The 14,841-nt window shown below is 41.3% G+C and overlaps 1 protein-coding gene across 24 annotated transcripts in view; it reads right to left on the bottom strand.

Moving 5' to 3' along the window:
* Positions 1 to 14,841, bottom strand: part of JAKMIP3 (Janus kinase and microtubule interacting protein 3) — a 248,090-nt gene that overhangs the window by 70,788 nt on the left and 162,461 nt on the right. For 20 of the 24 annotated variants that reach the window (XM_053310606.1, XM_053310607.1, XM_053310604.1 and 17 more), the window contains 2 exons: positions 13,942 to 14,070; positions 8,783 to 8,911 (listed from right to left, as the gene is read on the bottom strand). In XM_053310606.1, coding sequence (XP_053166581.1) covers positions 8,783 to 8,911; positions 13,942 to 14,070 — 258 coding nt within the window. The remainder of the gene's footprint in view (positions 1 to 8,782; positions 8,912 to 13,941; positions 14,071 to 14,841) is intronic. The other 4 variants (XM_053310612.1, XM_053310610.1, XM_053310622.1 and 1 more) reach the window with 2 other exon arrangements.

Consider the following 14,841-nt stretch of genomic DNA (forward strand, 5'->3'; position numbering starts at 1 on the left):
GGACAAAGGGTTGAATTTTAAAGTATTTTTGAAGTTGGGCACTACTACCCACCACAACCCACTCTGGGCCACCCTGGTGCCCCCCCACATGGAGCTATAAGGCTGCTAAAATCCCCATTATTCCCTTTGGGAAAAAGCTTAAAGACGCACCAACTTCAAAATTCTTTAAATATCACCCAGCCCAACACAACCCACCCCACTCTTCCCCCCCACCCAGGACCCACCCCTTTTTTGCCCCGAATTGATTCGGATTCAAATTTGGAAAATCCAGGTACAAATAGAATCTGTGACAATTGCGGGGGGCACATTCAGACCCAAAACACATCGGGGGTGATTAGGGTACAAATCAAATTGAAAAAAATTGATTTGTGCACATCCCTAGTGTTGTGAATGATACCAGACCACCAAGAGATTACAGGCGAGCAACCTGTTTATCTTTGTGGCATCCTTTGTGGTATCCAGTATCCTTCACAGCGTGGGTGATTAGCGAGCTCCCAAAAGAAAGGAGGTGGGTCCAGGATGGAGTTAAAGAATCTTCTTAAGAACTACACACCTAAAATCAGCCTCAGTTGCAGAGTGGATGTCCAGGGTGTAATGCTTGACAAAGGGTAGGTCAGTAGACCAAATGGTGGCTTTACAGATTACAGAGAAGCTAACTACAGAAGGTGAGTAATCAAAGTGGCCATCGTCCTGGTGGAATTTGACAGCAGAAGGGACCATCTCCTGATGCTTTGACAATAGAAGTAACTAGCAGTAAGAAGAAGTTAACAATAGAAGTTACTTGTAGCTGTAATAGAAACTGGGGAAAGGTTTAGGAAAAAGGTAGGCAAGATGATGTATTGATTGATGTGAATGTCTGACACTGTCTTGGGTAAGAAAATGGGGTCAGTGCGCATCACTAACTTATTTGGATAAAAGGCAGTAAAAGGGATGTTGACCCTCAAAGCAGTGAGCTCACGAACCCTCCTTGAGGTAGTGAAAGCAAACAGGAAGGCCGTTTTAAGGATGAGTCATTTGAGAGGTACCAAGGATAAAGGGGGCATTCATGAGAGATGAGAGAGGACTAAAGAAAGACTCCAGGGTTCAATCGGTTGTCTAACTGGAGGAAAAAGGTTATTCAGGCCTTTCAGAAACCTCTTACAGTCAGGATGGGAGAAAAGAGATTTAGAACCCCAACCGGGATGCATAGCAGAGAGGGCTGACTTATGTACTTTGATGGAGAAATTGGACATTCCTTTTTGTTTGATAGAAGTAAGGTAGAGAAGGACTTGGCACACAGATGCTGTGAATGGGTCAAAGCATTTGTATTGTGCATAAATTAAAAATATTTCCCATCTGTAGCTGTAATTGGAGGCATTTCTTTCATGAAGGAGGATATTTAGAAGTTCAGCCTCCATGTAGTCATATTCAGGGTCCTCAGGCTTTGATGAAGAACTTTCCCATCATTCTGACGGAGGAGGTCTGGACCATGTCGGAAATGATGGTGGAACCCTTGACAGGTGGAAGAGGAGAGGAAATCAGAGATGTCTCAGCCACCACGGGGTAAGTAGAATGAACTTTGTCTTGTGGAGCAGGATATTGCTTAAGACCTTGGAGAGGAGCAGGAAGGGTGGGAAGGGGTAGAACAGATTTTCTGCCCATGGAATCTGAAACATGTCTCCCAGGGACCCTGTTCCCACAGACACTCTGGGGCAGAAAAGTGGACATTTTTTGTTCTGTTGAGTAGCAAACAGTTCCACTTGGGGAGCTGCCCGTTGTTGGAAGAGAACAGTGAGGACATCTTCATACAGTTCCCATTCTGCTGAGACTGTCTGCCAAGATGTTGTTGGCACTCTTTATGTGGAAAGCTTTGAGAGCTTTGGCAGTTTTGGTGGTGAATGCACCAATCCCAGAGATGAATGGTGAGACTTCAGAGGAACTTTGCGTCTGTGCCCCCCAGATGACTTATGCATGTGATAGCTATGGTGTTGTCTAGCAGCACTTGAACTGTTTTGTTCGATAAGAGGGGAAGAAATTACTTTAGAACTAGCAGGACTGACAGAAGCTCCAGGAAATTGATATGTAGAGATGCCTGCTGACTGTTCCAAAGGCCCTGTGCATGAAGGCCTGCACAGTGAGCAGCCCAGCCTTTCAGAGATGCATCTGTATTGACAGATATCCTAGGTGTGGTAGGTGAAACAGTAGACCCATACTGAGGTTTTCTAGCAGGGTCTACCAGAGGAGAGAGTCGAACACAGGTCGTGGTAACCAGTGTTCCCTCTAACAGAGATTCCCAGATGTTGTTGACTACAACTCCCATAATCCCCAAGCACAAGTCATTGCAGCTGGGGATTCTGGGAGTTGCAGTCAACAACATCTGATAATCCTTGTTAGAGGGAACACTGGTGGTAAGACAAGTTGCAGGCATTGGTCCAGTTTGAATATGAACAGGAGCCATAATTGAAGGTGCCACATGTGCAGCCTGACATAGTTCACTTTTGACATGTAGGAAACCATCAAGCCCAAAAGGCACTGTATGGTCTGCACGTTCTTGGTTGGGTTGGAGAGAAAGGAGTGAACAAGGTTTCGTAATGCTACGCGACATTTTTCTGGGATGAAAAGCACGTTTGAGTTTCGCATTGAGTATGGCTCCTATGCTAGGAAAGGACCGTTGTGGGGAAAAGTTGGATTTCTTCCAAATGACCTGGATGCCTAGGTTGTTCAATAGAGAGAGGACCTAGCTGATATGATCAACCACCAGGTCTCTGTTGTACGAAGTGTTCGACCAGTCATCCAAAAAAAAGGAAGCTGGATATTCCTCAAGTTCGCAGATGGGCAATAATTGCACTCACAGATTTTGTGAATATGCAAGGAGCCATGGAAAGGCCAAAGAGAAGGACAGAATATAGAAAAATCTGGTTCCCCACAGTAAATCATAGTTATTTTCTGTGTTGGGGATGGATGGCTACATGAAAATAGATGTCCTTGAGATCTAGAGTGGTGGGCCACTTCTCCTCGGACAGCTGGGGAAGAAGCTGTTGCAGAATTACCATTCAAAATTTCCTGGTGTGTATGAATTCATTCAGAGAACTTAAGTCCAGGATTGGATGGAGGCCTCTATCCCTTTTTGGGACTTGAAAGTATCGGGAGTAGAATCATGCCCATTGAGTTTCCAGCAAAACTGGTTCTATCACTCCTTTGGATTAAAGCTCCTGCACTTCTTTTAAAAGAGTAGGAGTTGCAGGTGTATGTTTTATCCCAAAGACCAGAGGTGGGGTGAGGAACTCTATGGTGTAGCCGGAGGAGATGACACTTAGAACCCAGGCATCAGATGTGATAAGGCGTCAGGGTGCTATGTAGGGGGCGAGCCGGATAGAGGAAGGAGAGGTTCCAATGGGCAAGGCAATGGAGGAGTCAAAGGTACTGCTTTGAGACATCAGAGCCTCTTGGCTTTGGGTTTTGTTTTTTGGCATTGTAGAAACAAGCACCTTTGAAACTGTTGAAAAGGCTGGCAGTCCAATCTGTTTAAAACAGACCTAGGCCTGTCAGGTCTGCAACAGCACTGAGAATAGGTATGGGGCATCAAAGCAGAAGTAAATATCCTGGATGTGAACCTGGACTTTTTTCTTTGCTCCATGACGTCATCAGTTTCAGCACTGAAATGGCCCTCATCATCAAATGGCAAGTCCGCTATTTTATCCTGCATGTCTTGTTGGAGGGATGAAGAATGAAGCCAGGCATGTCTACGAAGGGAGACAGCACTGGCTAGTGTGTGGGATTCAGGCCTGGTAAGATGTTTAGCTGTACTGAGGGACTGACAGGTTATGTTGGCAGACTTAGAGAGAAAGTCTTTGAATCAAGATTTAGAGGTGCGGGAGCATTCTGCATATCAGACTTGAAGCTTTCCCATATAGAATAATGGAACTTGGCCATACAGGCCATGTAGTACACAATTTTCATGCAAAGGGAGGAAGAGGAATAGATTTTGCATACAACAGAATTCAACCCTGCCTCTTTATCAATTTTAAAGTGTTTTTATTTACTGAGATTTTCTGTTTTATGAATTTTAACTGTTTTATACTGTTTTATGTTTTAATTTGTACACCACCTGGAGAGTTCTATATTGGGCAGTATAGAAATACAATCAAGCAATCAAGCAATCAACTGGGGCCAAATGTTTACGGACAGATTTACTGGACAATGCACAATCCACCACCAATGAGTTAGGCAGGCGATGTTTGACTAAGAACTTACAATCCTCTTCTTGCACCCTATCAAAAATTTCCAGGCATTTTAAAGAACAGCCAGGAAGGAGCCACCCAAGCTGACTTAGCTGAATTAATCAGGACCAGGAGCATAGGTAAGGCCACAGGATGTAATGCGGAGGTAGATTTCATAAAATCATAAACAGGATTGCTGTTTGAGCAGGCAATCTGAGTTCTAGGCCTTAAGCCATTTCTGAGACCTGGATCCAATAGGATTTAGTCTCTTCAGTAGGAAAGTAAGAAGGTTGTTGGGCACCTTGTCACTGGGTGAAGTGCCTGGCGGTGTGTCAGTAATGGTGGAGTCATCATCCGACTCAGAAGTGGAAGCATAATCCTTGTCCGAGTGATATTTATCAGGGACAGAGAAAGCATGTTGAGGAGTTGAAGGAACAATAGGTTGTTCAGGTGGAAGAGGAGTTGGGGTCAGAGAAGTGGGAAGTGGCAGAACAGTAGGTTGTGTTGGTGGAGGATGGGGAACAAGAGGAGGATCCAAAGGGTGCTTGAAGAGTGAACAGTTGGTAGGGATCTGACCCTAAGAAGAAGAGGTAGATCTCAACTTCTTTAATTTCCAAAGTCTAAACTCCTCATAATTGTTGGAAAGAGAAAGTGGAGGTGCATTCATTGGATCCCTAAACCTTTACATCCTCCTAATATAACCAGGGTCAAGGGCTCCAGATGAGCTCCAATAGTCTGCCCTTCTGCGATAAGGAGAGTAAGCTGGTAACAAGAAGCTGTGTCGCTCCTTCCAAGGTTGAGATGGCAGATGGGAAGGAGAACAAGCAGATGTTGTCTTTGCAGGAGATGCTGTTGGGTGTCTTAGGTCTCTTTGGTATACCGGCATTGGACTCATCCTTGATATCGAGGCCATGAAGGGAAAAGCCTTTGAACACAGAGCCAGAAGGAGTAATTAATGGAGAGTTGAGGACGGAATCAAAGTCATTGGTGGAAAATCGTTCAAAATCATTGGCATTGAGAAGAAGTTGTTACCGAAGGCTGGCAGTGTCAGGGCTGAAGAGGAAGTCCATGGTACTTTGAGTATGTCAAGGACAGTGGAGGCCAACACTGGAGTTGGACGTGGAAAAGATGAACCTCCAAAACAAAGGTCGATGCTGGGGCAACGGATGACATTGGTATCGAAGCAGGAGTAGGCAAGAGGTTCAACATCGATGGAGCAGCGGATGAAGCTCTCTCAATGATTTCTGGAGAAGATGAAGACAAATGGGAACGTACCATCTGGACAGCATTGGCGGTGACAGTACTGATGATGGTTGCAGACACGGCTACTTAAAAGATGTTGGTGAATAAGGTCTGATAGCTGTTGGGGTCGAAGTTGAGGTTAAAAATGGGGCAGTAGCAAAATGCGTGAGACCCAAAGAAGAAGAGGCTGGCTTGGTAGACATCGCTGACGTTGAGGGCAGTGTTGACAACTAGGGATGTGCACGAACCTGTCCGCAGGCCATGTTGTGTCTCACTTTAAGGGCGGGGGTTGTACTTACCCCTCCCGCTGCTTTCCCCCCTCTGGCGCTCCATTTTTCAGTAAAATTTTCAGGGCGGCAGCATTCCTCCCTGCCGCCCCTACCCCCCTGTTAACCAGTAAAAGTGGAAGTAACTTCCGTGCATGTGCCCGCTGCTGATGTGCGTGTGCCGCACAGTCATACGTTGCGTGCGCATGCTGCGTGGCAGGAGCATGTGCAGAAGTTACTTCTACTTTTACCGGTCAACAAGGGGGCAGGGGCGGCAGAGAGGAACACTGCCGCCCCGAAAATTTCACTGAAAAATGGAGCGCCAGAGGGGGGAAAGCGGTGGGAGGGGTAAGTACAACCCCCCTGCCCTTAAAGCAAGACACCTCCACCCCCAGTGTCGGACCATGCCTCCGCGGTCCATGCACATCCCTATTGACAACATCGATGTCAAGACATCGAGGATTATTTCTGCAGCTTAGGTAGCAGTGAAGAATCACCCTCCTTTTGCTTTCGTTTCTTGTGGTGCTTGTGATGAGATTCTTTGGGGAGATCCTGTGGCTTCTTAAAAGGCTTTTAAAGGACTTAAAAGGCTCGTGCTGAAAGCTTGAAAGTAAAACATAGTTTCAACAACATCGATGCTGACGATGGCAATGGCATCAGGGTCAGCGGGTGCAGGGCGGTTTTGTATAAGGCGGCCATCAAGCACAATTCCCAATTCCTTCTCAACTGTTCCAAGAAGGAAAAATAAATTTTACAGGACCAAACGATGTGGTCCTCTCTGAGGCAGAGGAGACAAAGGTCGTGCCTATCAGAAGAAGGTAAGGTCCCATGGCAGGAGGAACACCTTTTAAAGATTTTTTTTTTAGTCCATTAGACCAAAGGGCAGACAAAATCCAAGATGAGAAGCAAAGTGAAGTCTAAAAACAATCCACAAGTTCAAAGGCAAATAATCAACTGGATATATCTCTTGTTATCCAGGATCTGGGGATGACACAGGAGCGAATACCTGAGGAAGCACACACAATGGCAGACAGAAAGGAACCGAGGTAGAGAGCGCTCTGGCACCAAGGATATTGAGCATACTCGACGCATGAATGATGTGGCTTCAGAGTGCTTTAAGGAGCTAGTGAATCCTTCTGCAGGAGCAACTGTGCAGGCACAGAGCCCACGTTGCGAGGGGAACTGGACCACCACAAATATCTATTGCTACTTGTTTCTGAACAAAGGCTGAAATTCTAAATACACTGCTAGGAAGTAAGACCCACTAGACTCAATGGGACTTACTTCTCAGTAGACATGCACAAGACTGCACTATAAATAATTTGTCATTCAATATTTTAAGTCATACATTTTAATTACCTCTGTATATTATGGAGAACAGATAATGCTCTCTCCTATGTCTCTGAGCATGCAATTGATCCTCAACAGGAAGGTGTCTAGACTAGGTTAGGTGGGCGGGGGGGGGGTGATTCTGTGCATTTTATGACAATAAGTTAGAATGTATGCTGCAGAGAACTGTATAAAGACAAGATTTCTTGTCTTTATAAGGTAACCCCAGGAAGCTTAACAGGCAAAATATTCAAATTATTCTGTTTGGATATCCATCTCTTTTTAAAATAAAAATGTAAACCTTTAAAATATCATGTTGTTCATGGACATTCTATATTGCTAAAAAGATATTGCTAAAATATTTTTATCATAAGGGCATTGAATATTCTGGATTTTCCATATATCATTTTCAAACTGATGAGGAGAATGAAAATAAAAATGCACTAGATGTGGTTTCTTCAGTAGTCTACTTCAGAACAGGAATAAAAAATTTGAATGCTTGGAGAGTCTTAGCTGCACTATTGAGATTACTCTGTGGGTGCATTATGGATGCATAGCAGACATTATGGAAAGCATATGGAGCACACTAACAATTCTCCCCCTTAAAAATATATGTCATGCACAAGTGAAAGAAGGGTGTGACATAGGAGGTCACACATAAACTCATTTAATGCTTTCTGAGCTGCAGCTTTCTGTACCAATCACTGCTACCTAAGCATCATTCCAACTTCTCAGTTTAAGAATTGCATCTGGTTTCTTTTGGGAAACATCTTACGGGTTGCCAGCTTCAAGATGTGTATTATCTCCCTTATGGCTCTGCACATCCCTGCCAAGGTCATCAAGACTGGGATTTATCTGCAGTTTTAAAAAAAATCTTTGTATAACATCTGGGGCCCCAATCCAGTCATAACCAATTTCCTTCACTGGTTTCTTGAGACTTTGTCACAGCTCACTAGTTGGACTATAGCCCAAGGGAGCCAGCGTGGTGTAGTGATTAGAGTGCTGGACTAGGACCGGGGAGACCTGAGTTCAAATCCCCATTCAGCCACGATACTTGCTGAGTGACTCTGGGCCAGTCACTTCTCTCTCAGCCTAACGTACTTCACAGGGTTGTTGTGAGCAGTAACTTAAGTATATAGTACACTGCTCTGGGCTCCTTGGAGGAAAAGTGGGATATAAAATGTAAAAAATAAAATAAAAATAAAAATGTATAGATACTTAATAGTAAACTACAACTAATGATGTATTAGTTCTACAAGCCTAAGGGCTCTTTCTGATGTTACTTTAGTGGCAAGAGAGCTGTTGCAAGAGGTCTCCTTCCTGAGCTGCTCCAGTCATTTCAAAAATCTAACATTACACAGAAGGAAGCAGCAGCTGGTTTCCTTCCCACACCACCATAGCCCTTTCCAGGAGCTGATGCAAAGCTGGCATATGGGACCTCAGACCTGTGACATTATCATGAATGGTACTGGAATGAGACAGTCTGAAGTGGCTCCTAACCTAACATCAGAAGGGGCCCCATAATGATGTAGTACATACATTATGTATGTATGTATATAGTGTATGTATGTATGTGTTTACTATTTCCTTTGCTGGGGTAAAGAACCATAAGCTCTATTAAGCTCAAGAATGTGTCCTTATTTCTTACTCACAAAGGATCTGATCTCACGGTTATAAGGGGGAAACTTGGAGGAAATAACATACAGTCATAAGCCTTAGTTTTCATGTAATATAAGCCATTTAGACCTTAACTTCTCGTTCTGCATCCAACGTTCCTCCAACCTGCTCCTGCAACAGAGCATATGCCCTCTGTAAAGCCTGATATTCCATGGTAAACTGTCGGAATCTCAGTTCTGTTTCTTCTTTTGCCATGCCCTAAAGTGTGACAATACACAAGCAAAATGTTCTCCATGCCTTCATAAATTCATAAATGGTCATTAACAAAAAATCTCTTCAATGAAGAAATGCTTAGATTTACACAAAACCACTATTCATTGTCTGGGGCTTAATTATACAGTTTTCTCAAGTACCTAGTATAGTATCCAATGCAAGCATCCAAACTAAAGAAACTTAATGCAATGCAACTTAATCGCTTTGCAGAAGTGCATGATAAAAACACATTGAATTCATGACTTAAAAAGTTAGACTATCACTCATTATGAAATTAGCTTCAGGATAGACCAGGATGGGCACCATTGATAGGAATCTTCCCTGAGTTTCTTGTAAATAGTTGAACTAAAATTCTGATTTTAATAATATTAATAGAGAAAACAGGCAGGAGACACTAAATAGAAAAACAACAAATGAGAGATGATGCCTCAAAGTGCTTCAAAGAAACTTTTATGAGCCCAATGGGTTTAGGTAGGATTGCGCCTTTTTCAAGGGCTCTTATTGATCCTTGAAATAAGTCAGTCTTGATAGCAAGATGGCGTCGGAACGAAAATTACTGACTAAACCACCTGTGAGGATTTTCATCAATCATTTGTTTTTATCACCTTCCATCGGTCAGATGGAGGTCAGTATATGTGCGGGGCTCCATCCTCCTCCTCGAGGTGTTAGTCTAGGGGGTCTTCAGACCCTGAAAAGTCTGGAAAACCCTGGATGAACATCTGGAGAGACCTTCCTGCAATCATCAGACCGAATGAAGAGAGGCTTCCACCGCCTAATTACTGACGACCTGCTCCTTTCTTCTTATCTTTACTAATAAATCTCTGAGATGTCCACAGCCGTGAATTTGGCAGATTTGTGATGTTGCTGGGTTTTTTAAAAAATCTCTCTTTACTGAAAGCTTTTGCTTACTTTGCACTATTTTTACTTTGCTAGAGATCTCAGTATTCCAATGCTAACAGCTTTCACAGTTTTTGTCTTGAAGAATTTTTTGAAATATCTGATATCCCAGCAATTACTTTTATTCTTGAACTTTAAATTACTCACAGCATTCGTTGGAGTCTATTAAGGGGTTTTTCTTCTTCTCCCTATCTCTTCGTGAACCTCACCCACTTCGAACTTTCTGGCAGATAAGTATTTGCAATGGAGAAGAGGAATGAAGACGACAACAGGCTTGGATAGAAGAGTGGCTTGTTTTTTCTCTTTTGATTTGGATTTTTTTTATCTTACCGTTTTTGCAGAGCCACATATCTAACCAGTTCATGTCTGTCTTACAAAGCCCTACTTGGACAAACTCTGTTTACCTGCTTTCTGGGAGGATTTGTCTTTGACTGCTCTGAAAAGTTCCATTTACAGTTCCTTCTGTTTGCACGGCTGACAAAGTGTTTTATGGCTGAATAATCACCCTTTCGTCATTAACTATCTACCCAAGCTCTGACTAGAGAAACGAAAGTCTTGGGACAGAGTTAGCTGAGACTGTGACTTTACTTTGAAGAATTCCATACCTCCTACTTGGCTGAGCTGGAGTGATGAAGATTTATAATAGAACAAACCTGAAAGTTTTAATTTTATTTGAAAGTTTATTTGCTTCAGCTGTTTACTTGTGTGTGTGTATTAACAGTACTATTTGGCTTTTAGCTGCAGTGAGGTCTATGCGGAAGGATTTCAATTGGAGAGATTTCTTTGCGCAGAAGCTTTTTCTTAGGTATTTCAAGGTTACAGTCCTGGCACTATTTGGTCTCTCCTGTATGAGAAAATGTCTCTGGACACAGTTTCTAAGATTTCACGTTAACCCTTTGCTGGGTGAGCGGGTAGATTCTCAAAGCCCCAAAGATTTTAAATGTTGACTCCCACTTTTTTCTTTGATGCATTTCTCTTTCTCTTTGACTTTTCAAGATATGTGATTAACTCAAGGTTTATTTTATCTAAAGGTTTTAACTTTGAGTATAAGCATATATTGTACCTCGTTAATTGGCTTGCCAATGTATTCCCTGTGTTCAATGCACTTTCTTCAATGTATTTCTGTATTGCTTTTCCTCTCCCCCCCACCTTTCCTTTTCCTACCAAACAATATTTAGGGAATTCCATACAGGGTCTAATACTGAAATAACCTCAGCACTTAAAGTCTTAACCTAAGGAGTTAACATGTATCAGCATGATTGAAACTGAATTATATGTGATTATTTTGGGTTACATTTGTAGCTGTAACCCGGAAAATACCAAGCCTTAACACTTGGCCCCTCAAGGCATTCCCTGTGTTAACTGTCCTTTATATTTTAAACAATAATTTAGGGAGTTCTAAATTAGGTCCAATATGGGTAACAAGCTAATCAGGAATTAAGTTGCATTGTGGGAACCCGATGGTCTAATAGACCTAAGGAATTGTCACATATATCTTCCCGTTTTTTCTTTTTTAGGGACATAATGAGAATGTATTAAGAAAGGGGGATTTATGGATAAATTGAGAATATCCTTGCAAACTTAATTTTTAGAAACAAAGTGTCACAACAATGCAAACATATCCAAATATATGGAACAGGATTATTGGTTTTTCCTTACCACAGGACATTATAGTTTTAAAGGGATAAGAATGACAAGCAGCTGAAGGGTACTTCTATTTCTTCTTCTATTAGTTTCAGTTTACTATTCCCTCCTCTCTTTCCACGGGTTTTTATTACTTGTTATGAATATCTGAATAATAATTATTATACTTAATAATAACACTTTGAGAAGTTTAGCTGAAAGCAAACAATTGGAAGCAAATTGTGAAGGATCAGATACATGTATACAGGGGATAATGTATTGCCATTTTTTTGCTCCCAGTTGTAGGTTACAAAGATCAGTCAAGGCTGAATTTTGTCCCCTCCATTTATCTCTCCGGTATGTTTATTTGGTTTTCATTACAGAGGAGTGGGACTACTAAAGGTTTAGCTGATCTTTGTTCATTATTTTACTATGGTTATTGTATTCCAGTTTGCGATTGAATTTCATGGGCTGGTGGATATGTGGCTTTGTATTTATAACACACATATTACTTCTGGTATCCCAGAATTAGTGTTTTTTAACTCCTATTTTCCTCTCCATTGGATAATCTTGGTTGAAACCATTTTGCATATATAGTTGCCCAATAATAACTGAATTTAGGGGGAATGTTCTGTGAGAGTTCTAAACAGTACTCCTTCTGATGATTAGGTTTTTAGTCAAGCCTACAGACATTAACAAGCCTTCTCTGTGTAGCTGTTTGAATCTCCCATGGATTTTTTAGGAGGTAGCCAAATGATTTTTGGAGGAGAGAGCTAGTATGAAGGGATTGAAGCAGCTTAGGGTGTGATTTGAACACAGCGACATATAGAACTAACATATGTCTTGCCTGAGAGATCTTTCCCCTTTATTGTATGGATATTACAATATTATAAATGGTACTGAAGTGAACTTAATAATGTATATTAGGATATATTTGAGACATATTTGAAGTACACCTAAAATTACACATTTCTTTTTGAGCTCATGTAGGATTAATCTTTATTTAGATTCCTGTATTTGTTATCCATAACACTGAAATTCATTTGGAAGAGAACTGTTCAGCACTTTGCTGGTGAAGTCTGCTGCTGTGGTTCCTATTGTAAACTGTTTATTCGGTTGGATAGAACAAGGCATTTAAAATTCTTTGAATTCATTTTCAGTTTGGCCAGAATCATGGATGACCTGTGATCATTCTAGATTGTCTCAGCCCACCAGCTTAACATATAAGTTAATATATTATATCTCTCATTTAATGTTGATGGGATGGAAAAGGCTAGAAGATCCATGATTTGTTTAGGAAACTTCCTTGGTTGAGTATTGGAGAATAACATACTACAAAACATACTTTATTAAATATATACATTACAAGACATAGTTATCCCACTTACTGAAAGTTTTAATAATTTTTGTTTCTTATGATTACTTATACAGGTCTTAATTCAGAAGTAGGACAAAATTAGAGCAAGGGGACTTATATTCCTCTCCCTATAGAATACAGAATCTTATCAATAATACCCAATATCATTTTTTGTGTCTGTGATGTTCAAACCACAGAATACTGGAGATGCTTTGCCCTGAGTTCGAAATAATTGTATCATATCTAATTTATATATCATAGTTGGGTTGGCTGTCTCCTTCTCAAACCGTTTGTTAGTGGGATGATCAACCACGTTGGGTCAGACTTTTTCTTTTCTAATTTCCCGTAGTGGAGTTCAAGATTCTTTACTGATTGCTATTGATGTCTGATGCCTAGTTTAGGACCCTTTAGATTCAACTAACACTACTGCATTTTTGTTTGTTTTGGTTTCGAAGGATAGACTTTGTATGTAAACTTGTTTGGTCTTGTTGGAGTCTCAGAGATGTAACCTTTCTGTTTCTACTTGTAATACTAATAAAAGCAATTTTAAAAAGAAAAGAAAAAAAGAAATGTCAGTCTTATTTAGATATATCGACCTGGTTTGTTTGTTTAGCATATTTTTATACCGCCCCAAACTTACATTAAGCCTAAATTGGATGAATGCCATTTGTTTGAAGGACCATAATAGCCCTTGAAAAGGAGCAATCCAAAACACAGTGAGTATATACTATATATATGTTTTTTGAGGCACTTTGAGGCCTCATTTCTCATTTGTATTTGTAATAACATTGGCCATCATGATGAGCAGCTTCTCATCAATAATGTGAATCATGTCAAGGCTGCTGTGGACACATAAGGAATAACTGACACTTGAAGATGAGTGGTTGAGCAAACAGTACTGCAACAGTTATTCCCATTGCTGCAAATGGGAGTAACTGCAGCAGCACTGCTTGAACAGCATCAGGGCTGCCTCACATGTTTGTAGCAGTTCTGATGTAGACAATGAAACACTGTGCATCATGTCAGCCATTAATAACCAGTTGCATGACAAGTAATGAATTATAAATTAAGGCACCCATCTCCTATTTATTTATCACCTGTTCCCGTGTTTCAAACATCGTAACGTCATGAAAATTACCTCTTCCAAATCATCATCAGGTGTGCAGGGGGTCTGATCTGTTCGGTCAGTTTGATATGAGATAGAAGAGCCATCAGATTCAAGAGAAGCTTCTTCATCATACCCAAAAAATGTCTCCACTACTGGCTTCTGACCAAAAGACAAGGTGTAAGTGCAATGCAAATATGCTCTTTAGACAAGCAGATCTTACAATACAGGATAAGCAATGCAGGATTATGGGAAGCAGAGTTGGCAGGAGGGTGAAGAAAGGCTTGAGGAAAGAAAACGGGGTGGACAGAAGGCAGTGAAATGAAAATTGATCAAGTAGATGGTGGGTATAATTGATATGATATGATATGATATGATATGATATGACGAATATTTATATACCGCTCTTCAACAAAAAGTTCCCAAAGCGATTTACATAGATATAAATAAATTTTAAAAATGGCTCTCTGTCCCCAAAGGGCTTGCAATCATTTGGCATATGGTGGCCAGCGTGGTGTAGTGGTTAGAGTGCTGGACTAGGACCAGGTAGACCCGAGTTCAAATCCCCATTCAGCCATGATTCTTGCTGGGTGACTCTGGACCAGTCACTTCTCTCTCAGCCTAACCTACTTCACAGGGTTGTTGTGAGGAGAAACTTAAGTATGTAGCTCTGAGCTCCTTGGAGGAAGAGCGGGATATAAAATGTAAAAAAAACCCAACAACAAACAAACAAAATCTTCTGTCGTTATATAGGGCAGAGAATAGTAGGAAATAGGGGTTGTGGAGAGAAGTGTCCAGGGATACAACTTAAACAGGGCCAAATGGTAATGTGCTGTTGGATGGAAGGGATCATAGAGACCAGGGAGATAGTTAATTTTTGTTCTTAAATTGTAAATTGTATTTAATAATGGAAATTTTAAAAATAAAGTTATA

The sequence above is a fragment of the Hemicordylus capensis genome, chromosome 3 (assembly GCF_027244095.1).
Source record: "Hemicordylus capensis ecotype Gifberg chromosome 3, rHemCap1.1.pri, whole genome shotgun sequence".
Classification (NCBI taxonomy): Eukaryota; Metazoa; Chordata; class Lepidosauria; order Squamata; family Cordylidae; genus Hemicordylus; species Hemicordylus capensis.